The 27,044-nt window shown below is 43.6% G+C and overlaps 1 protein-coding gene across 3 annotated transcripts in view; it reads left to right on the top strand.

Annotated features, from left to right (window-relative positions):
* The window catches only part of DSCAM (DS cell adhesion molecule), a 425,426-nt gene that overhangs the window by 250,438 nt on the left and 147,944 nt on the right, over window positions 1-27,044 (top strand). For all 3 annotated transcript variants that reach the window (XM_075854624.1, XM_075854623.1, XM_075854625.1), the window contains exons 12-14: window positions 23,378-23,577; window positions 24,598-24,694; window positions 25,264-25,392. In XM_075854624.1, coding sequence (XP_075710739.1) covers window positions 23,378-23,577; window positions 24,598-24,694; window positions 25,264-25,392 — 426 coding nt within the window. The remainder of the gene's footprint in view (window positions 1-23,377; window positions 23,578-24,597; window positions 24,695-25,263; window positions 25,393-27,044) is intronic.

The following is a 27,044-nucleotide window of genomic DNA, read 5'->3' as shown; positions in this document are numbered from 1 at the left end:
CGGTAATGCCAACGCAGGAATTTCAGAACGCACCACCCCCTCCGACCATCAGTCCCTTATGTTTAAGCATGGAAGACGCTGGATGGACAGTCTCTTTTTATGGCCCCCCCCCCCCTCCAACGCTTCCCCACTAATCCCTACACTCCCCATTCCCCTCGACCCCTGTCCCCTCCACACACATTTGCAGTTCTCCGGCTGGCCACCCCACCATGTATCAGTATTAGGGACCGTCAGCACCGTCTTCTCCTCCCCCCATCTCCATCCCTCACCATTCATACTGCCACTTTGCGCTCCTTATTTAGCCGCTTCTCTCTATAGGAAAGTGGTGATTGGTTACATTGGACGCCACTTAAAGTCTTTTCCTATGGAACTCATCGATGCAGTAAAGGGAGGCGCCCAATGGCTGTACAAAGAAGTTCAAAGGCAGATCGCTGTTTTTGTTCTTGGGCCCCAACCACTTAATTTTGCCATAGTCGGCTGCCCACCCTGCCTACCCCTCGTCCCAGCCAGAGGCGGCCATGTAACTGGCACTGCACATTTTAAATCTAATAGAAGCGAATTGTAAATGCTTCTCTTGTACATATACATTGAGATGTAAATAGTGACTGCCCCCCCTGCCCCCCCCCCCCCGTCCCTACTGTACCGGCCAACTTTTGAGAAAGGACATCAGGGAGATTCTTAAAAAAAAATTATATACAGTAGGATCACAAAGTCAAAATAAATATAGCTCCCCTACAGAGACCCCAGACGAGACCCTCACATATAAGAACCCTAAACTTATACAGACCCCAGACACTTATAAGAATACAGATCCCCTAAAGTAATACAGACCCCAGACCAGACCCTCTAACCAAATACAGATATAAGACGCCTAAAGTTATACAGACCCCAGACCTCGAAATAAATACAAATCCCCTAACGTAATAGAGACGCCAGTCCCAACCCCATAAATAAATATTGACCCCCAGAACAGACTCCCTAAGCAAGACAGACCCCAGTTCAGACCCCATAAATAAATACAGACCCCCAGACCTCTTCATTAAATACAGACCCCAGACCAGACCCCCTAACTAATACAGATCTTTTTTTCCGGGAGTCTCATGAATATTCGGAGAGAGTTGGCAAGTGGCGGCAGAGGGAGTGGTGTAATACATGACTGCAGGATCAGACTACACATAGGGTTTGTAGTCTGTAACCATGGAGACACATTGGTCTGCATTGTGAGGATTCTGCACACGGCCTTGCCCGTAATCACAGTCCGTGAATAGGAACGTAGACCGCCGCGAACAGTCATCCCGTCATGTACTGAAAATTACAGTACGGGACAGCTGTCCCGCAGCGAGGCAGGGACTTGCGGCCGAAATACGTTCCGTCCATTACGGACCGAACATGTTCGTGTGAATCCAGCCTGAGAGTGATGCCACGTGCCAGATTTCCCGACAGAACAGAAGCAGAGATGGGAACAGCACTGCTCATATTATCTGGTGCACGCCAAACCTGGGGCTTGGTCCCGGCCCCCCAATTAAAAAAAATGGAAACGGTAGGCAGCACTCAGCTATGCTCCATGCACACATCCATAGATTTTATACGTCCGTAAATACGGATCCGTAGTCATTTATAGTCATCCGCAAATCATCCGCATATATGGAACGGTGTCGGTAAATAGGGTAGTAGTGTATATATAATGCATACGTATTTACGCCAAAAAAACAAACCAGGGAGGAATCTTGGGTAACCTCCTGTTGTCGCACAGCAACGCTTCCATAATTACGGACGGCTACGGATGAAAAATACGGTCGTGTGCAGGGGGCCTTAAGGTGTAGATGAATCGCCAGTATACAGCGCCGTTTCGGCTTGTGTAAGCCTTTATCAAGCATACAGACAACAGATATATACATATATATATACAGCAGTGAACATCATGAAGAACAGTGAGGTGATCAATTAAGCAATTAACTAATTAGAGAGCCCGAGATACTAGGTGCCGGACGGCAAGAAACTCGCCCCGATCAGGGTGTATGTAGTGAAATGAAAAGGATTAGGTGGTCATAGCAACCATGTGTAAACAAATGGTGTTTCTTAACCCCTTAACGACATGCCACGTACATGTATGTGACAGCCGTTAAGGGGAAGTATTGAGCGGGTTATACAGCTGACACCTCACTGCAACGGGCGGAATGAAAGATCACTTTGATTTCGCCCATTTAACATCTTAATTGCCGCGGTCAATCGCAACATTTAAATCATTAGAATCAGGGAGGCTCCCCCTCAAGCACGTCATCGCGTCCACCTGCGATGGGATCGGCCAGGGACTATGGTTGTCATGGCAGCCTGGGGGACTAATGAGGCCCCCAGGTCTGCCATCTTTGTGTAGCACGATACACTGCAATACATTGGTATTGCAGTAGATCATGCAAGCGATTTTTTTATTATTGCCCTAGGGGGACTAATAAAAAAAAGTAGAAAAACAGTTAAATAAAGTTTTTTTTTATAATGTTCCAAAAAAATATATATCAAAAACCCCCCTTTTCCCATTTTTTTTCCCCCTAAATCAATGTTAAAAAAATAAACTGGTATCGCCGCGTCCATAAAAGTCCGAACTATCACAATAAGGCGTTTAACCCATATTTAGCTCGGTGAAGGCCGTAAAAAAATATAAATATATAAAACATGCAAATTGCTGTTATTTGGTTACCTTAGCGCTCCAAAAAAATTAAAATAAAAAGTGATCAAAAAGTCACATGTACCCCAAAATGTTATCAGTGAAAACTACAGCTCCCCCGCAAAATGTAAGCCCTCACACACCGCAAAATTTTTAGCGAATACTTAAATTTTTTTTTTAAAAGTGGTAAAATATAAAACAAAACATAGAAATTTGGTGTCGCCGTAATCGTATAAACCTGTAGAATAAGGCGAATATGTCGTTTTTACTGCCTAAAGGACGCCGTAAAAACAAAACCCCCTGCTGTTTTTTGCCCATTTAACCCCACAAATATCTTTTTTTCAGCTTTTCAGTACATCATGCGGTACCATAAATGGTGCAATGAAAAAACGACAACTTGTCCCGCAAAAAAACGAAACTGAAAAAACTCAAATTGGCCTGGTCTTTAAGGGGTTAATTGGTCACCGCACTGTTTTTCATGATGTTCACTGCTATATATATATATATATACACACCTGCAATGAGACCTTACACAATGGTATATCAGGGCAATTAACTCAGAGATACACGGAAACCCGGCCGCTCCGCGCTCTTTTATAGCATCCAATCCAAAAATGAAAAAAACTAATTAGCATTTTTAGCCTTAATTTGATTTTTGAAAGCCACAAAATTAAATCTTTATCGCATTTGGATCAGAGACCTACAAAGAAACCCCTTAGGGTCAATGCACACGATGCGAATTGCGTACGGTTTTGCCGCGAAATGCAGTGAGATTCCAGGAAATACACGCTGCAGTATTTTTCTGCACGTAAATTGACCTGCGGTCCGGATTTTAAAATCCACAATATGTCACTTTATCTTGCGTTTCCACTTGCGAATTGTATCTGCTTAGTGCTGAGAAAAATCCCACCAAAATCCGCAGTATGAAAACGCACCGAAAAACGTATTAAAACGTAAAAACCGCACCAAAAAACGCATCGAAAAACGCACAGTCAGGTGCGGTTTTTACCTGCGAATTTCCTGCGTATTCCTGCGGTTTTGTTGCATATTTTCCGCAGGAAAAACACGCAACGTGTGCATGTAGCCTTAAAGTGAATATTCATTATCACGCACCATTTTTTTTAAATCTAAATAGGGCCCAAATTCAGTCCATTTTTCTGGTACAGAGCTCCAAATGCAGAGAGTTACATAATAAAATTCTGTTTGCCTGCAACCACCACTAGGGGGAGCTCCCTGCATACTGTGTTATTAACGAGCTCAATGTATAACAGTAAGCTCATGAGCTCCCTCTAGTGGTAGCTGCAGGTAGCATGAATTTTATTATGTAACGCTATGCATGGGTTTGGAGCGCTGTACCAGAAAAACAGAGCTTTGACTTTAATTAAGATATATTAGGAAATTAGTCATCACAAATTTCACATCACGTTTTGGCCTTCCGTCAGTGGTATACGTTGGGAAGACTCTCGATGTTTACCTCCAACGAGATGCCAAAACGTATAACCGTGATCTCGGGAGCCCCCCGATGTATACCTCCGACGAGAGGCCAAAACGTATCCCAGTGTATGACATATATGGACAGCGATCTCGGGAGCCCCCCGAGGTATATGTTTAACCTATTTCTATGACCGATGCCATACAGTGGCATCCGTCACCCCTAGGCTCCCATGTTAAATAACACATACCATGTAGTACACATTTTTTTTGTGAGATCCCTCGGGATGGAATGACGTAGTCTACTACGCTAGTCTATCCTTCCTAAAAAATTTATACTGGCGTATACCTGTCTGATAGAGACCAAAAATACACTTTTTGTCTCTATCGGAATACCGGAGCCCTATGAACACGTCTATCGTGGTCGTTGGGAGTTTTCCCAATGTACACAATAAACGTAGGGCAATAACAAGATGTGAATGGGGTCTAAGTAGCATCTTCCTCACCACCCAGCAGCCTGTAACTCCCCTTTCCCTGCCTGCAGGACTCTGTTAATGTTCAGAAGCCTACTAAGTGCCTAAAAAAATCTGTTTGCTGTAATAGAGTAAATAGAGGAGGGGGATGCAGCTGCAGAATCTCTGCGCTGTGAGAGGGGAGGAGGAGAATCAGAAGTAGGGGAGACATCTGATTGGCTGAGTGCTCTGCACAGCACCATGGGATATGTGGGAAGCTGGAAATCACCAAAGTAAGGGCAAACATTACACCAGGGATCCTGCCCACTCAGAAAGGCAAGGAAAAGCAATACATTTAACCCTTTAATCTCTGCCCACTGTCTTTTAACAGCGGGCGATGCAAGACCCGAGTCTACAGCGACGTCTTTTGGCATCACTGTAGAAGAAGATAATGAGAGCTCTAGTGAGTGTTACTAACAGCTCCAGATCTTAGAGAAGCCTCTTGAGTATGGCCGGGAACGGCTCCCCCTTTTAATTCTTTAAGCGCAGCGGTCGGGACCGCAGCACAATTAAAGGAGGCTCACTTTTTCGAACGCAACACCAGGTTTCCTGGCGACGCATTCGGAGACTGGGGAAACTCTCTGCAGTCAGCCCACCGGAACTACAAAGGACCCCAGGGCTGTCTGCTCAGTAAGCCTACTGTTAGGGGACACTAATGGTCGTTTCACATGACCGAGTGCCAGATTTTAACGGCATCCGAGTGGCACACGATCGTTTTCACGGACCCATTCACTTTAGCGGGTGGATCGGGTCCGTGAAAACGAACCCTACTTTCCTATCCGTGGAAAGATAGAACATGCCCTATCTTTCCACGGATCACGGACGTGACCCGGCCGCCGCACACTGTCGTGTGCATGAGGCATTGGTGTTGCCCTAACAGCAGCCTGCGTCATAGTGATGTAGTAATGTATCAGCATACAGGAGTAGCTTATATATTAAAAAGAATAAAAAAAGTTGCAAAATACTAGTCTTTTTATGGGATTAAAAAATAAGTTAAAAAAAAGAGGGATCATTTAGTATAAAATTAATTATTTTGTAAATACCCTACAAAGAAAAACCGAGACATATTCGGTATCCACGCGACACTAATAACCTGAAGAATTCATTTACCAGGTTATTTAGTGTAAAACATGAACAGTGTAAAAAAAATGAAAAAAAAACAATGCCAAAAATCGCTTTTTTAGACCATCAATAGCTGAAGGGTCCGACTCCCGAGACCCCCACCGATCAGCTGTTTTGAAGAGGCAGCAGGCTAAAAATGAAGGGGAAGCAGCGCTCGTACAAGCGCTGCAGCCCCTTCAAAACACCTGATCGGCGGAGGTCCTGGGAGTCGGACCCGACCCTTCAGCTATTGATGGTCTATCCTGTAGCAGAGCTGAATATGTCATTTCTTTGGAGCCGCCTCCTTTGTGGATCATTATAAGGCCTCCTGCACATGCGGCAGATTATGTTGCAGGTTTCGTGCTTGCTGCAGAAACCACCTCATTCAGATGAATGGAACAGAAAAATCTGCAGCGTGTGTAGGGGGCCTAATAGGTAGGTTAAAGGGGTCTTCTGGTTTTCTGTAGAAAAATCGTCATCTACAACTGACCATTGTCTGGACTGAACACCGTTGTATCCATTTCTCAGCAGAAAGCAGGACTAGGTATGTACTGGTTTGCTGCCTCTGAATGTAAACAAGACTGTACTCATTCACAGACAGCAAACAGATATATTAAAAGGTACATACCTCCCAACTTTCCAACTCTCAAGTTTTGCAAAGAGGGACAAAGGGGGCTGTGGCATATATTTTTTAATGTTAAGCCACACCTCTAACCCCGCCCATACAGACCCAGTCCAGCCCACACAGTATTATAACCCCATAGTGCCCCCTACGCTGTATAATTCTCCATGTGAATCCCCACAATTTTATGCCCCCTACAGCTACCCCAACACAGTATAATGCCCCAATAGTGCCCCCCATACACAGTATAATGCCCTCATATGACCCCCTACACAGTATAAATAGTGCTTTCCACACCGAATAATCCCCCCATAGTGCCCACTCACACATTATCATGCCCCCACAGTGCCCCACACATTGTAATGCCCCCATAGTGCCTCCCCATACAGTGTAATGTGTCCATATAGCCCCCACACAGTATAATGCCTCCATAATGCCCCCACACAGTATAATGATCCTGTAACTGCCCTCCACACAGTATAATGCCTCCATTGTGCCCCCACACAGTATAATGCCTCCATTGTGCCCCCACACAGTATAATGCCTCCATTGTGCCCCCACACAGTATAATGCCTCCATTGTGCCCCCACACAGTATAATGCCTCCATTGTGCCCCCACACAGTATAATGCCTCCATTGTGCCCCCACACAGTATAATGCCTCCGTTGTGCCCCCACACAGTATAATGCCTCCATTGTGCCCCCACACAGTATAATGCCTCCATTGTGCCCCCACACAGTATAATGCCTCCATTGTGCCCCCACACAGTATAATGCCTCCGTTGTGCCCCCACACAGTATAATGCCTCCGTTGTGCCCCCACACAGTATAATGCCTCCATAGTGCCTCCACACAGTATAATGCCTCCATTGTGCCCCCACACAGTATAATGCACCTAAAGTGCCTAATAAAAAAATAAAAAAAAATACCCACCTAGCCCTGTTCCCACGTCGAGTGGAGGAGATAGTCTGGTCTGTGCTGTGTGGCTGGCGCGATGACGTCACTGCATTGCGGTTACGTAGTGAATGGTGGAGCAGTGATCTGATGGCTCCACCATTGTATTCACCTGGATTTGCGTTTTGGGGATGCAGATGCAGTTGACACCGGGACATGCACCGGCCGTCCAGGGTATCGGGACATCTCCAAGAATCCAGGACTGCCCCGCTGGATCCGGGATGTCTGGGACTCGGGAGCCATGAAAGTAGTAAAACTTTTCATTTATAAAGTGATTAAAGGCTTTTTCCCCTCTCAGAAATTCATGCATATCCATAGGATAAATGTCTGATAGATGCAGCTCCGGCACCCGCATCTAACTCAAGAACGGACGTCTCATCTGGCTTATAATTGAGCTTCATTTACAAATAAAATCTTTTGCAATTATAAAAAAACAGAAAGCAACCCATAATATTTACAGCCACAGTGCCCCCATAATATTTACAGCCACAGTACCCCCATAATACTGACAGTCACAGTGCCCCCATAATATTTACAGCCACAGTCCCCCCATAATATTTACAGCCACAGTGCCCCCATAATATTTACAGCCACAGTACCCCCATAATACTGACAGCCACAGTGCCCCCATAATATTTACAGCCACAGTGCCCCCATAATATTTACAGCCACAGTACCCCCATAATACTGACAGCCACAGTACCCCCATAATACTGATAGCCACAGAGCCCCCATAATATTTACAGCCACAGTGCCCCATAATACTGACAGCCACAGTGCCCCATAATACTGACAGCCACAGTGCCCCATAATACTGACAGCCACAGTGCCACATAATACTAACAGCCACAGTACCCCCATAATACTGATAGCCACAGAGCCCCCATAATATTTACAGCCACAGTGCCCCATAATACTGACCGCCACAATGCCCCATAAAACTGACAGCCACAGTGCCCCCATAATATTTACAGCCACAGTGCCCCATAATACTGACAGCCACAGTGCCCCATAATACTAACAGCCACATTGCACCCATAATACTGACAGCCACATTGCACCCATAATACTAACAGCCACATTGCACCCATAATACTGACAGCCACATTGCACCCATAATACTGACAGCCACAGTGCCCCCATAATACTGACAGCCACAGTGCCCCCATAATACTGACAGCCACATTGCACCCATAATACTAACAGCCACATTGCACCCATAATACTGACAGCCACATTGCACCCATAATAGTGACAGCCACATTGCACCCATAATACTGACAGCCACAGTACCCCCATAATACTGACAGCCACATTGCACCCATAATACTGACAGCCACATTGCACCCATAATACTGACAGCCACAGTGCACCCATAATACTGACAGCCACATTGCACCCATAATACGAACAGCCACATTGCACCCATAATACTGACAGCCACATTGCACCCATAATATTTACAGCCACAGTACCCCCATAATACTGACAGCCACATTGCACCCATAATATTTACAGCCACAGTACCCCCATAATACTGACAGCCACATTGCACCCATAATACTGACAGCCACATTGCACCCATAATACTGACAGCCACATTGCACCCATAATACTGACAGCCACATTGCACCCATAATACTGACAGCCACATTGCACCCATAATACTGACAGCCACAGTGCACCCATAATACTGACAGCCACAGTGCACCCATAATATTGACAGCCACAGTGCACCCATAATACTAACAGCCACATTGCACCCATAATACTGACAGCCACAGTGCGCCCATAATATTGACAGCCACAGTGCACCCATAATACTGACAGCCACATTGCACCCATAATACTAACAGCCACATTGCACCCATAATACTGACAGCCACATTGCACCCATAATAGTGACAGCCACATTGCACCCATAATACTGACAGCCACAGTACCCCCATAATACTGACAGCCACATTGCACCCATAATACTGACAGCCACATTGCACCCATAATACTGACAGCCACAGTGCACCCATAATACTGACAGCCACATTGCACCCATAATACTAACAGCCACATTGCACCCATAATACTGACAGCCACATTGCACCCATAATATTTACAGCCACAGTACCCCCATAATACTGACAGCCACATTGCACCCATAATATTTACAGCCACAGTACCCCCATAATACTGACAGCCACATTGCACCCATAATACTGACAGCCACATTGCACCCATAATACTGACAGCCACATTGCACCCATAATACTGACAGCCACATTGCACCCATAATACTGACAGCCACATTGCACCCATAATACTGACAGCCACAGTGCACCCATAATACTGACAGCCACAGTGCACCCATAATATTGACAGCCACAGTGCACCCATAATACTAACAGCCACATTGCACCCATAATACTGACAGCCACAGTGCGCCCATAATATTGACAGCCACAGTGCACCCATAATACTAACAGCCACATTGCACCCATAATACTAACAGCCACAGTGCACCCATAATACTGACAGCCACAGTGCACCCATAATACTAACAGCCACATTGCACCCATAATACTAACAGCCACATTGCACCCATAATACTGACAGCCACAGTACCCCCATAATACTGACAGCCACATTGCACCCATAATACTGACAGCCACAGTGCACCCATAATATTGACAGCCACATTGCACCCATAATACTAACAGCCACATTGCACCCATAATACTGACAGCCACAGTGCACCCATAATATTGACAGCCACAGTGCACCCATAATACTAACAGCCACATTGCACCCATAATACTAACAGCCACATTGCACCCATAATACTGACAGCCACATTGCACCCATAATACTGACAGCCACAGTGCACCCATAATACTGACAGCCACAGTGCACCCATAATATTGACAGCCACATTGCACCCATAATACTAACAGCCACATTGCACCCATAATACTAACAGCCACAGTGCACCCATAATACTGACAGCCACAGTGCACCCATAATACTGACAGCCACAGTGCACCCATAATATTTACAGCCACATTGCACCCATAATACTAACAGCCACATTGCACCCATAATACTGACAGCCACAGTGCACCCATAAAACTAACAGCCACATTGCACCCATAATACTGACAGCCACATTGCACCCATAATACTAACAGCCACATTGCACCCATAATACTGACAGCCACATTGCACCCATAATACTGACAGCCACATTGCACCCATAATACTGACAGCCACATTGCACCCATAATACTGACAGCCACATTGCACCCATAATACTGACAGCCACAGTGCACCCATAATACTGACAGCCACATTGCACCCATAATATTTACAGCCACAGTGCACCCATAATAACTGACAGCCACATTGCACCCATAATATTTACAGCCACAGTACCCCCATAATACTGACAGCCACATTGCACCCATAATACTGACAGCCACATTGCACCCATAATATTTACAGCCACAGTACCCCCATAATACTGACAGCCACATTGCACCCATAATACTGAAAGCCACATTGCACCCATAATACTGACAGCCACATTGCACCCATAATACTGACAGCCACAGTGCACCCATAATATTGACAGCCACATTGCACCCATAATACTAACAGCCACATTGCACCCATAATACTAACAGCCACAGTGCACCCATAATACTGACAGCCACAGTGCACCCATAATACTGACAGCCACAGTGCACCCATAATATTTACAGCCACATTGCACCCATAATACTAACAGCCACATTGCACCCATAATACTGACAGCCACAGTGCACCCATAAAACTAACAGCCACATTGCACCCATAATACTGACAGCCACATTGCACCCATAATACTAACAGCCACATTGCACCCATAATACTGACAGCCACATTGCACCCATAATACTGACAGCCACATTGCACCCATAATACTGACAGCCACATTGCACCCATAATACTGACAGCCACATTGCACCCATAATACTGACAGCCACAGTGCACCCATAATACTGACAGCCACATTGCACCCATAATATTTACAGCCACAGTGCACCCATAATAACTGACAGCCACATTGCACCCATAATATTTACAGCCACAGTACCCCCATAATACTGACAGCCACATTGCACCCATAATACTGACAGCCACATTGCACCCATAATATTTACAGCCACAGTACCCCCATAATACTGACAGCCACATTGCACCCATAATACTGAAAGCCACATTGCACCCATAATACTGACAGCCACATTGCACCCATAATACTGACAGCCACATTGCACCCATAATACTGACAGCCACATTGCACCCATAATACTGACAGCCACATTGCACCCATAATACTGACAGCCACATTGCACCCATAATACTGACAGCCACATTGCACCCATAATACTGACAGCCACATTGCACCCATAATACTGACAGCCACAGTGCACCCATAATACTGACAGCCACAGTGCACCCATAATACTGACAGCCACAGTGCACCCATAATACTGACAGCCACAGTGCACCCATAATACTAACAGCCACATTGCACCCATAATACTAACAGCCACATTGCACCCATAATACTGACAGCCACAGTACCCCCATAATACTGACAGCCACATTGCACCCATAATACTGACAGCCACATTGCACCCATAATACTAACAGCCACATTGCACCCATAATACTGACAGCCACATTGCACCCATAATACTGACAGCCACATTGCACCCATAATACTGACAGCCACATTGCACCCATAATACTGACAGCCACATTGCACCCATAATACTGACAGCCACATTGCACCCATAATACTGACAGCCACATTGCACCCATAATACTGACAGCCACATTGCACCCATAATACTGACAGCCACATTGCACCCATAATACTGACAGCCACATTGCACCCATAATACTGACAGCCACATTGCACCCATAATACTGACAGCCACAGTGCACCCATAATACTGACAGCCACAGTGCACCCATAATACTGACAGCCACAGTGCACCCATAATACTAACAGCCACATTGCACCCATAATACTAACAGCCACATTGCACCCATAATACTGACAGCCACAGTGCACCCATAATACTAACAGCCACATTGCACCCATAATACTGACAGCCACAGTGCACCCATAATATTGACAGCCACATTGCACCCATAATACTAACAGCCACATTGCACCCATAATACTGACAGCCACATTGCACCCATAATACTGACAGCCACAGTGCACCCATAATACTAACAGCCACAGTGCACCCATAATACTGACAGCCACATTGCACCCATAATACTAACAGCCACATTGCACCCATAATACTGACAGCCACAGTACCCCCATAATACTGACAGCCACATTGCACCCATAATACTGACAGCCACAGTGCACCCATAATATTGACAGCCACATTGCACCCATAATACTAACAGCCACATTGCACCCATAATACTAACAGCCACATTGCACCCATAATACTGACAGCCACATTGCACCCATAATACTGACAGCTACATTGCACCCATAATACTGACAGCCACAGTGCACCCATAATATTGACAGCCACATTGCACCCATAATACTAACAGCCACATTGCACCCATAATACTAACAGCCACAGTGCACCCATAATACTGACAGCCACAGTGCACCCATAATACTGACAGCCACAGTGCACCCATAATACTGACAGCCACAGTGCACCCATAATACTGACAGCCACAGTGCACCCATAATATTTACAGCCACATTGCACCCATAATACTAACAGCCACATTGCACCCATAATACTGACAGCCACAGTGCACCCATAAAACTAAAAGCCACATTGCACCCATAATACTGACAGACACATTGCACCCATAATACTGACAGCCACATTGCACCCATAATACTGACAGCCACATTGCACCCATAATACTGACAGCCACATTGCACCCATAATACTGACAGCCACAGTGCACCCATAATATTTACAGCCACATTGCACCCATAATACTAACAGCCACATTGCACCCATAATACTGACAGCCACATTGCACCCATAATACTGACAGCCACATTGCACCCATAAAACTAACAGCCACATTGCACCCATAATACTGACAGCCACATTGCACCCATAATACTAACAGCCACATTGCACCCATAATACTGACAGCCACATTGCACCCATAATACTGACAGCCACATTGCACCCATAATACTGACAGCCACAGTGCACCCATAATACTGACAGCCACATTGCACCCATAATATTTACAGCCACAGTGCACCCATAATACTGACAGCCACATTGCACCCATAATATTTACAGCCACAGTACCCCCATAATACTGACAGCCACATTGCACCCATAATACTGACAGCCACATTGCACCCATAATATTTACAGCCACAGTACCCCCATAATACTGACAGCCACATTGCACCCATAATACTGACAGCCACATTGCACCCATAATACTGACAGCCACATTGTACCCATAATACTGACAGCCACATTGCACCCATAATACTGACAGCCACATTGCACCCATAATACTGACAGCCACATTGCACCCATAATACTGACAGCCACATTGCACCCATAATACTGACAGCCACAGTGCACCCATAATACTGACAGCCACATTGCACCCATAATACTGACAGCCACAGTGCCCCCATAATACTGACAGCCACAGTGCCCCCATAATACTGACAGCCACATTACACCCATAATACTGACAGCCACATTGCACCCATAATACTGACAGCCACAGTGCACCCATAATACTAACAGCCACATTGCACCCATAATACTAACAGCCACATTGCACCCATAATACTGACAGCCACAGTACCCCCATAATACTGACAGCCACATTGCACCCATAATACTGACAGCCACAGTGCACCCATAATACTGACAGCCACATTGCACCCATAATATTGACAGCCACATTGCACCCATAATACTAACAGCCACATTGCACCCATAATACTGACAGCCACATTGCACCCATAATACTAACAGCCACAGTACCCCCATAATACTGACAGCCACATTGCACCCATAATACTGACAGCCACATTGCACCCATAATACTGACAGCCACAGTGCACCCATAATACTGACAGCCACATTGCACCCATAATACTGACAGCCACATTGCACCCATAATACTGACAGCCACATTGCACCCATAATACTGACAGCCACATTGCACCCATAATACTAACAGCTACATTGCACCCATAATACTGACAGCTACAGTGCACCCATAATACTGACAGCTACAGTGCACCCATAATACTGACAGCCACAGTGCACCCATAATACTGACAGCCACATTGCACCCATAATATTGACAGCCACATTGCACCCATAATACTAACAGCCACATTGCACCCATAATACTGACAGCCACATTGCACCCATAATACTAACAGCCACAGTACCCCCATAATACTGACAGCCACATTGCACCCATAATACTGACAGCCACATTGCACCCATAATACTGACAGCCACAGTACCCCCATAATACTGACAGCCACATTGCACCCATAATACTGACAGCCACATTGCACCCATAATACTGACAGCCACATTGCACCCATAATACTGACAGCCACATTGCACCCATAATACTAACAGCTACATTGCACCCATAATACTGACAGCTACAGTGCACCCATAATACTGACAGCTACAGTGCACCCATAATACTGACAGCCACAGTGCACCCATAATACTGACAGCCACATTGCACCCATAATACTAACAGCCACATTGCACCCATAATACTGACAGCCACAGTGCCCCCATAATACTGACAGCCACAGTGCCCCCATAATACTGACAGCCACATTGCACCCATAATACTAACAGCCACATTGCACCCATAATACTGACAGCCACAGTGCCCCCATAATACTGACAGCCACAGTGCCCCCATAATACTGACAGCCACATTGCACCCATAATACTGACAGCTACATTGCACCCATAATACTGACAGCCACAGTGCCCCCATAATACTGACAGCCACAGTGCCCCCATAATACTGACAGCCACATTGCACCCATAATACTAACAGCCACATTGCACCCATAATACTAACAGCCACATTGCACCCATAATACTGACAGCCACAGTACCCCCATAATACTGACAGCCACATTGCACCCATAATACTGACAGCCACAGTGCACCCATAATACTGACAGCCACATTGCACCCATAATACTAACAGCCACATTGCACCCATAATACTGACAGCCACATTGCACCCATAATACTAACAGCCACATTGCACCCATAATATTGACAGCCACATTGCACCCATAATACTAACAGCCACATTGCACCCATAATACTAACAGCCACATTGCACCCATAATACTGACAGCCACATTGCACCCATAATACTGACAGCCACAGTACCCCCATAATACTGACAGCCACATTGCACCCATAATACTGACAGCCACATTGCACCCATAATACTGACAGCCACAGTGCACCCATAATACTGACAGCCACAGTGCACCCATAATACTGACAGCCACAGTGCACCCATAATACTGACAGCCACAGTGCACCCATAATACTGACAGCCACATTGCACCCATAATACTGACAGCCACAGTGCACCCATAATACTAACAGCCACAGTGCACCCATAATACTGACAGCCACAGTGCACCCATAATACTGACAGCCACAGTGCACCCATAATACTGACAGCCACAGTGCACCCATAATACTGACAGCCACATTGCACCCATAATACTAACAGCCACAGTGCACCCATAATACTAACAGCCACATTGCACCCATAATACTGACAGCCACATTGCACCCATAATACTGACAGCTACATTGCCCCCATAATACTGACAGCCACAGTGCACCCATAATATTGACAGCCACAGTGCACCCATAATACTGACAGCCACAGTGCACCCATAATACTGACAGCCACAGTGCACCCATAATACTGACAGCCACAGTGCACCCATAATACTGACAGCCACATTGCACCCATAATACTAACAGCCACATTGCACCCATAATACTGACAGCTACATTGCACCCATAATACTGACAGCCACATTGCACCCATAATACTGACAGCTACATTGCCCCCATAATACTGACAGCCACAGTGCACCCATAATATTGACAGCCACAGTGCACCCATAATACTGACAGCCACAGTGCACCCATAATACTGACAGCCACAGTGCACCCATAATACTGACAGCCACAGTGCACCCATAATACTGACAGCCACATTGCACCCATAATACTAACAGCCACATTGCACCCATAATACTGACAGCTACATTGCACCCATAATACTGACAGCCACATTGCACCCATAATACTGACAGCTACATTGCCCCCATAATACTGACAGCCACAGTGCACCCATAATATTGACAGCCACAGTGCACCCATAATACTGACAGCCACAGTGCACCCATAATACTGACAGCCACATTGCACCCATAATACTAACAGCCACAGTGCACCCATAATACTGACAGCCACAGTGCACCCATAATACTGACAGCCACAGTACCCCCATAATACTGACAGCTACATTGCCCCTGTATAAAAGAGAAATCTCACTAATGAAAGGAAAATCCCATAGCCATGAAAAGCTATTAATGGGGGAGGGCACTTGCCCTCATCCTGTAGCAGGCTCGTCCCCGTCCCCCCCTTTCCTCCCCCACGTGTCCTAGTAGCCAACGTCCTGTCTGCAATCCAGCCCTTCCAAGTTCACCCCTCACTCATGGTCATACCCAAGAACCCTTTTATTTCATAGCTATTGTGCCAAATGAAAAACTTGGCTCTGCTACATCTGTTTAGATAAGCTTGTTAAAATTCACATTTACTGTACCAATTAAATGAACTTGTTTTCCTGTAATGTGATCTGAACTCGCTTCAAAGTGAATGAGAAATGATCCCTAATTGTCTGCAGTCTTTACCCTGGCACGTTCAATCAGATCTCACTGTCTTGCTGGCACTAGCACACCAATCGCTGTCAGCCCTACTAACGCCTCACATCAAACGAGGCTTCGGCAGCCTGCAAACACTGATTAATGCTTATTATCAGCACCATACTGTGGCAAAACAAAACTGGATACAGAACAATCAGGTGAAGTAGCATTCTTCGTGAAATCTAAAAAAAACAAAAACCCTGACCTTCTCAAATTGCAAAAAATTCTATTCAGCCGCTTCTTAGTTCTATCTGTTCCTGGAAAAGCTGGGTGACAAGCATGGCCGCCTGTGCGCAATTTTCTCAGTCGCTAAACGCTACGATTGTAGCTGTAATACACACAAATTGCGGCGATACACATAAACTGTATTTGCAACAATCCATAAAGCAGTTGGTTCCTTATTTTCCCTACAGTGGCCACTACAGGTGAAATGTAGTATTACATGCATATTACATGTAGTATTACATTCAAATAAATGGACATCTATATAAAAGATAGATGGACCTGGTCCGCAAGAGCTACTGCTTCTCAGTAACTTTTCACTGGCTCATAGAGGGGTTCCCAGGCTGTGCCCCCCCCCCCCCCACCGGGCATATGAATAGGGGTTGTCTTTGTGAGTCAATCCATTTAGTTGACTTCCTCACAATGCTGTTGACTGATGTTAGAGAGCCCTGTGCAAATCTGGTCATATGATGGACACACAGGTGCAGGGCTCGTTACAGTACAGTTATCAGAGCTGTGTCTTGTAATAAGCCATGCACATCACATGACCAGGACAGATTTTCAGGCTCTGGAAGTAAACAATGAACAGGAAAAACGTGAGTTATTGATACCGCAGCTGAAAGGCAATACCCCTTTAAAGGGGTTATGCAGTTTAGAAAATCCATCTTCATACACCCTATTAGGGAGTTTGGAGTTAATAAAGGGGGTCCTCTGTTCGGGATGCTCATCGCTTGGCCAGAGTGGAGAGCGGTTACAGAGAGCGACTCTCTCTCTGGAGGACCTGTCCTGTGCTCCTATTACCCAGATAACACATTGATATGAATGGACATCGTGTAATACTTCATTTCCCCTGTGGTGGTGTTGCAGGGAAACTAAACAGATTACAGCCGATCGCTGGGGATCCCAGCCGGGGGACACTCTGTGATCAGCTTATTGTCAAGGGCCCCTACTAAAAAGTAGGGATTGTCCAAAGCAGAGACCCCCTTTAAGTTTCAGCTATTTCCCTGTCACTTTCATGTAATGACACTAGTGCTGACGTCCATTACTACAAGGAAGTAGCTATAGGGGGTGCTAATGAAGCAGTGACACCAGGGCCCTGGGTCCTGAGGGTTGCCCATAAATCCCTCTGCCACATAAGACACCAGAATTATAAATGGCACATAATAGATGGGGCCATGATATCAATTTTAGGCCCCATGCACACAAACGTAAAAATGCCCGTAATTACGGGCCCATAGACTTCTATTGGCCACGGGTACCTTCCCGTTTGCTTACGGGAAGGTGCCTGGGCCGTTGAAAAATATGGAACATGTCCTATTTCAAGCCGTAATTACGGCACGGGCAGGCCCATAGAGGTCTATGGGGCTCCCGTAATTACGGGAGCGTTGCTAGACGACGTCAGGGGTTAGTCACTGTCCAGGGTGCTGAAAGAGTTAACTGATCGGCAGTAACTCTTTCAGCACCCGGGACAGTGACTACCGCTGGAGTTAATAGTATTAAAAGTTAACTTACCCAGAACTCCCTCTTCTTCCTCCAGTCCGGCCTCCTGGGATGACGTTTCATCCCATGTGACCGCTGCAGCCAATCACAGGCCAATCACAGGCTGCAGCCGTCACATGGAGTGAGTGTCATCCATGGAGGTCGGACTGGATGTCAAAAAAGGGACACGTCACCAAGACAACAGCCGGGGTACGTATGAACTTTTTTACTTTCAATCGCTGCGGAAACTTTGCCTGAAAGGGCTGCCCCTTCTCTCTATCCAGCACTGATAGAGAGAAGGGGCTGCCGATTAGTGCAGAGAAAACGGGTCCGTTAATATGGGTGGAATACGGGTCGAATACGTGTGACCAAGGACCCGTATTTACAGTAGGAAAAACAATACGTCCGTGTGCATGAGGCCTTACATTAGGGTCCCAGGAGATACAAGCTACGCCCCTGAGTTACTGTCAGTCACTTGCAGGAGGTAATGAGGGCAGGGCTGTGTGGGACACATGTGTGACTGGCACGATATGTGGGCACCTGTAACAGGCACTCAAGGGGACATTTGTGGCAGGAATTTTGGGGGCATCTATTTCTGGCACTCGGGGAGGGGCAGCTGTTCCTGCCATTGTATGGAGGGCATCTGTATCAGGCATTGTATGGGGCATCTGTTCCTAAAACTCTGAGGGGCATCTGTGGCTATAACACATTGACTTATGCTACATCTGTATGCTGCACGTCTGTAAGCCCTTTGCTGTGATCCAGGATTCTTCCCCTGCATGATGCTGACACCGTGTCCTGTCCCCGGATACATGTGACACGTGAAAAGGTCATGTCATCGATCATTAATCTTCTCAGGAAGAAGTTTCCTTTATTCACTTGATTACGTCTCATCGCAGCAACCAAATGTAACGCTACAGGTCGTGTGTGTATAACAGCCGATACCAGAGCTCGAGTAATCCGCTTCTGTTCATTTCTATACAGCTATTTTATGGTTAAATCTGTTCCTTGGAAAGTTGGGTGACAAACAACATGCCTGCCATGGCATCTTCTACATGGATGGTCTCACAGCTTATCTATCTATCTATCTATCTATCTATCTATCTATCTATCTATCTATCTATCTATCTATCTATCTATCTATCTATCTATCTATCTATCTATCTATCTATCTATCTATCTATCTATCTATCTCATATCTATCTATCTCATATCTATCTATCTATCTATCTATCTATTTATCTATCTATCTATCTATCTATCTATCTATCTATCTATCTATCTATCTATCTATCTATCTATCTATCTATCTATCTATCTATCTATCTATCTATCCCATATCTATCTATCTATCTATCTATCTATCTATCTATCTATCTATCTATCTATCTATCTATCTATCTATCTATCTATCTATCTATCTCATATCTCTCTATCTATCTCATATCTATCTATCTATCTATCTATCTATCTATCTATCTATCTATCTATCTATCTATCTATCTATCTATCTATCTCATATCTATCTATCTATCTCTTATCTATCTATCTATCTATCTATCTATCTATCTATCTATCTATCTATCTATCTATCTATCTATCTATCTATCTATCTATCTATCTATCTATCTATCTATCTATCTATCTATCTATCTATCATCTATCTATCTCATATCTATCTATCTCATATCTATCTATCTATCTATCTATCTATCTATCTATCTATCTATCTATCTATCTATCTATCTATCTATCTATCTATCTATCTATCTATCTATCTATCTATCTATCTCATATCTATCTATCTATCTATCTATCTATCTATCTATCTATCTATCTATCTATCTATCTATCTATCTATCTATCTATCTATCTATCTATCTATCTATCTATCTATCTCATATCTATCTATCTATCTATCTATCTATCTATCTATCTATCTATCTATCTATCTATCTATCTATCTATCTATCTATCTATCTATCTATCTATCTATCTATCTCATATCTATCTATCTATCTATCTCATATCTATCTATCTATCTATCTCATATCTATCTATCTATCTATCTATCTATCTATCTATCTATCTATCTATCTATCTATCTATCTATCTATCTATCTATCTATCTATCTATCTATCTATCTATCTCATATCTATCTATCTATCTCATATCTATCTATCTCATATCTATCTATCTCATATCTATCTATCTATCTATCTATCTATCTATCTATCTATCTATCTATCTATCTATCTATCTATCTATCTATCTATCTATCTATCTATCTATCTATCTATCTATCTCATATCTATCTATCTATCTATCTATCTATCTATCTCATATCTATCTATCTATCTATCTATCTATCTATCTATCTATCTATCTATCTATCTATCTATCTATCTATCTATCAATCTCATATCTATCTATCTATCTATCTATCTATCTATCTATCTATCTATCTATCTATCTATCTATCTCATATCTATCTATCTATCATCTATCCATCTCTCTCATATCTATCTATCTATCTATCTCATATCTATCTATCTATCTATCTATCTATCTATCTATCTATCTATCTCATATCTATCTATCTATCTATCTATCTATCTCATATCTATCTATCTCATATCTATCTATCTATCTATCTATCTATTTATCTATCTATCTATCTATCTATCTATCTATCTATCTATCTATCTATCTATCTATCTATCTATCTATCTATCTATCTATCTATCTATCTATCTATCCCATATCTATCTATCTATCTATCTATCTATCTATCTATCTATCTATCTATCTATCTATCTATCTATCTATCTATCTATCTATCTATCTATCTATCTATCTCATATCTCTCTATCTATCTCATATCTATCTATCTATCTATCTATCTATCTATCTATCTATCTATCTATCTATCTATCTATCTATCTATCTCATATCTATCTATCTATCTCTTATCTATCTATCTATCTATCTATCTATCTATCTATCTATCTATCTATCTATCTATCTATCTATCTATCTATCTATCTATCTATCTATCTATCTATCTATCTATCTATCTATCTATCTATCTATCATCTATCTATCTCATATCTATCTATCTCATATCTATCTATCTATCTATCTATCTATCTATCTATCTATCTATCTATCTATCTATCTATCTATCTATCTATCTATCTATCTATCTATCTATCTCATATCTATCTATCTATCTATCTATCTATCTATCTATCTATCTATCTATCTATCTATCTATCTATCTATCTATCTATCTATCTATCTATCTCATATCTATCTATCTATCTATCTATCTATCTATCTATCTATCTATCTATCTATCTATCTATCTATCTATCTATCTATCTATCTATCTATCTATCTATCTCATATCTATCTATCTATCTATCTCATATCTATCTATCTATCTATCTCATATCTATCTATCTATCTATCTATCTATCTATCTATCTATCTATCTATCTATCTATCTATCTATCTATCTATCTATCTATCTATCTATCTATCTATCTATCTATCTCATATCTATCTATCTATCTCATATCTATCTATCTCATATCTATCTATCTCATATCTATCTATCTATCTATCTATCTATCTATCTATCTATCTATCTATCTATCTATCTATCTATCTATCTATCTATCTATCTATCTATCTATCTCATATCTATCTATCTATCTATCTATCTATCTCATATCTATCTATCTATCTATCTATCTATCTATCTATCTATCTATCTATCTATCTATCTATCTATCTATCTATCTATCTATCAATCTCATATCTATCTATCTATCTATCTATCTATCTATCTATCTATCTATCTATCTATCTATCTATCTATCTCATATCTATCTATCTATCATCTATCCATCTCTCTCATATCTATCTATCTATCTATCTCATATCTATCTATCTATCTATCTATCTATCTATCTATCTATCTATCTCATATCTATCTATCTATCTATCTATCTATCTATCTATCTATCTATCTATCTATCTATCTATCTATCTATCTATCTATCTATCTATCTATCTATCTCATATCTATCTATCTATCTATCTATCATCTATCCATCTCATATCTATCTATCTATCTCATATCTATCTATCTATCTATCTATCTATCTATCTATCTATCTATCTATCTATCTATCTATCTATCTATCTATCTATCTATCTATCTATCTATCTATCTATCTCATATCTATCTATCTATCTATCTATCTCATATCTATCTATCTATCTCATATCTATCTATCTATCTATCTCATATCTATCTATCTAACAATTTTCTTGCCTTTGACTTGTAGTTCCCGCAAGAATAATTTCCTATCCTAACACCACACTGGCAACGCAAGGTCAGAAGAAGGAGATGAACTGCACGGCCCATGGCGAGAAGCCGATCATAGTGCGCTGGGAGAAGGAGGACCGCATGATAAATGTCCCTGAGATGTCCCGCTACCAGGTGTCCACCAAGGAGGTGGGGGATGAAGTGCTCTCTATACTGCAGGTACAGTTACTGGTCAGGATACGGTAACATTCCTCTAATCCGTCATCCAATAGTCTGGCGCTTGTTTCCTTCACTTGGCCGTGTGCCTGGAATCTCGCAATAATAGTAGTAGATGATTTGCTTGATGGTATCATATACGTTACAATGGGTTAATGTTTGGCTTATCATTAGATCACTTCTTAAAATATCTGTACCCCCAAAAAATATCTCCGATTTGTAATCCAGACGTTTTGATAATATGGCTCTAGATTAACAGATTTTTTCTGTAATCTCTTATGTCTCACATTAGGACTAATATTCTCATTCTTGGATTTATCGTTTATTTTATATTTGATGTACAAGTCTGTGTCAGCTGCCGTGCCCACTATCCACCTATAGTACCCTGTGATCTGTTAAAGAGACGGTCCTCTTTAAACAACCTTTATTTGGCTACATGGAGGTAATGGAGGAGGGAGTTCCCTTTAAGTGTGGTCCTATTTATAGTGGCGGTCCTCTTTGAGCCGCCCTTATTTGGCTAGATGAAGGTAATAGAGGAGTGGTGCCCTAAAGGGGTCAACACCATGTAATGCGTCACAAAGTGGGGACATGGTGAGGGGTTTCCCCGGTAATACGTTTCTATATCAGACTGTTATGGACTGAAGGGGGCCTATATTTTGGTAGTGGCTGTGCCTGGTACTGCAGTTCAAGTGAATGTGACTGAGCTGCAATACCATGCACCACCACTATCAAATGTACAGCAGTGTGCCTGGTAAACAATGGGCCGATCCTGGTCGCCGATTCCTATTAAGCGATCATTCTATAAAATAGCCTAAAAATTAAGGTGGATGATCTGTCACAGTGGGTTGGCATGAATGATGCCACTCTGGTTAGATGGTTTACCTGCAGTCCTGCCATAACAAATGTTCTTCATGTCTGTGGGTGCAGGATAAATCCAGAGTTTCATAGTTTCCTACTAGTGATTTCAGGCCCGGCCCTTCCTGCCAGGCGTTATCTGAGATGTATTATTGCGGTTCACTGCAGATCTTGCCCACTGTCCGGGAGGACTCTGGCTTCTTTTCGTGCCATGCGATCAATTCTTTTGGAGAAGATCGAGGAATCATCCAACTCACAGTACAAGGTACATGAGAGAATTTTTCCCATTATTATGTTTATTCATTGTGATGAATTTTATAATTCTACCATCTGCGGTGAAAGGAAGTCATTATATTCATCTTATTAATATTGACCAGTCCGATGCAGTGAACACTGGAAAAGCAAATATTCACATTCTATTCATTACATGTGCACAACATGCTGGCTACCTGCAACTGCCACTAGGGGGAGTTTAGGAGCTTACTGCATGCTCAATATTAACACAGTATGCAGTAAGCTCATGAGCTCCCTCTAGTGGTGGCTGCAGGTAGACAGAATTTTATCTTTTAATTCTTTATAGAAGATTTGGAGCTCTGTATCAGGAAAACGGTGCTCCGACCACTATAAAGATAAATTAAAAAATTAGTCGGCACAGAATGTTGAACCTAAAAATGATATAGGGTTAACAAGTGGAGATTCACTTTAAGAAGAAAAATGCCAGATATCAATAGGAGAGCTGGACACTTAGACAAAATGATCTCATCCACTTTTATTCTAAATCTTCTATAATGTGTGACTGAAACAGCTTATAAATACATATCATTTCTACACCAGAACCTCCAGATCCTCCAGAAATCGAAATCCGAGAAGTGAGAGCACGAAGCATCGCCCTTCGCTGGACTATGGGATTTGATGGCAACAGTCCAATCACAGGATACGATATTGAATGCAAAAATAAATCAGGTATCAGTATATACTCACCGAGCTGCATTCACAGAAGCGGACTATATGATCTGGTACTTTTGCGCCATCTGCTGGTCATGGGTAGTACTGCATCACCCTTATGGATTCTGTCTGTATTCCGTGTGTTTGGTGATTTTATGCACACGTCCGATGTAATTGGTCCGTACTAGAAAGAGGAAAACTAGTCTGCGATCACTACTCTGAGGACATAACTTTTATGGGGCAACAAAAAGTTCCTGGTACCCAATGCAAAAATCTGTTAAAGGGCCCGACAACCGCTACATGCCCCTTACTATGTGGCAAAGGAGCCCCCAGAGGCAACTGCACATCCTATAGTTATACCCATGCCTGATGCAACTCCAATATCATATTGGCTACTATTAGAGCTGGCACTAACAGTTGGCATAATTTAGCATAGTTGCCAACATTATTATTTTTTCCAGGGACACTTAGGGTGTGGCATCTTTGGTGGGTGTGTCAAATGGGGGCATGGCTCATCTGGTGGGTGTGACTTGTCGGCGTGGCTTTCTTTCCAGAATTTATACATACAAGTAAACTAACAAAAATGTCTGCACTAGTTTGGCTGACGACTACTATGGTGGCCGGTATCTCTCTCTGGTTATCCGGTTTTTTACAGGCAGATGATGTCTCACTTTATCATTAGGACTAGGAGATATGTGCTGACCACTACTAGTAGCGTAAAAACAAGCGTAGATAGTGCCACACTCAGTGCCCCTTGTAGATGGTGCCCCACACTGCCCCCGGTAGATAGTGCCACACACTGCTCCCTGTAGATATTACTACACACTACCCAAGTAGATAGTGCCACTCACTGCTCCCTGAAGATATTACCACAGTGCCCCCTGTATATAGTGCCACATGGCCCCCCTGTAGATAATACCACAGTGCCCTCTGTCAATAGTACAGAGGGCACTGTAGTACAGCCCCCCTGTAGATGAGGCCACACAACCCCCCTGTAGATGATGTCACACAGCCCCCCTGTAGATAGAGCCACACAGCCCCCCTGTAGATAGAGCCACACAGCCCCCCTGTAGATAGAGCCACACAGCCCCCCTGTAGATAGAGCCACACAGTCCCCCTGTAGATCGAGATACAGTCCCCCTGGTTGATGATGCCACACAGTCCCCCTGGTTGATGATGCCACGCAGCCCCCCTGTAGATAGAGCCACACAGCCCCCCTGGTTGATGATGCCACACAGCCCCCCCTGTAGATGATGCCACACAGCCCCCCCTGTAGATGATGCCACACAGCCCCCCCTGTAGATGATGCCACACAGCCCCCCCTGTAGATTATGTCACACAGCCCCCCTGTAGATGAAGCCACACGGCCTCCTTAGATAGAGCCATTGTGGCTCCCTCTAAGAGGGGAATCCCCAGCCAGATCGTTGCTGTCGCTCTGGTCTGGGATTCCGCTGTAGGAGGTGCCCCTGAAGTCTCTGCCCTTATATGGACAGTTAAGTCAGGGGCTCCGTCTATGAGCGTAATCCCCGGCCAGGGCGTCAGCAACGTTTTGGCCGGAGATTCCGGCGCTCCAGGAGGAGTGAATGGCAGAGCAGGAATCGGATAGTTTCCTACTGTGCCATAGTATTTAATTGTATCTGAGTCCTGAGGACGCAGACACAATTGAATCT

Source organism: Rhinoderma darwinii, chromosome 2, assembly GCF_050947455.1.
Source record: "Rhinoderma darwinii isolate aRhiDar2 chromosome 2, aRhiDar2.hap1, whole genome shotgun sequence".
Classification (NCBI taxonomy): domain Eukaryota; kingdom Metazoa; phylum Chordata; class Amphibia; order Anura; family Rhinodermatidae; genus Rhinoderma; species Rhinoderma darwinii.
Note: the sequence above shows the minus strand (reverse complement) of the source record. Positions and strands in the feature narration are given on the sequence as shown.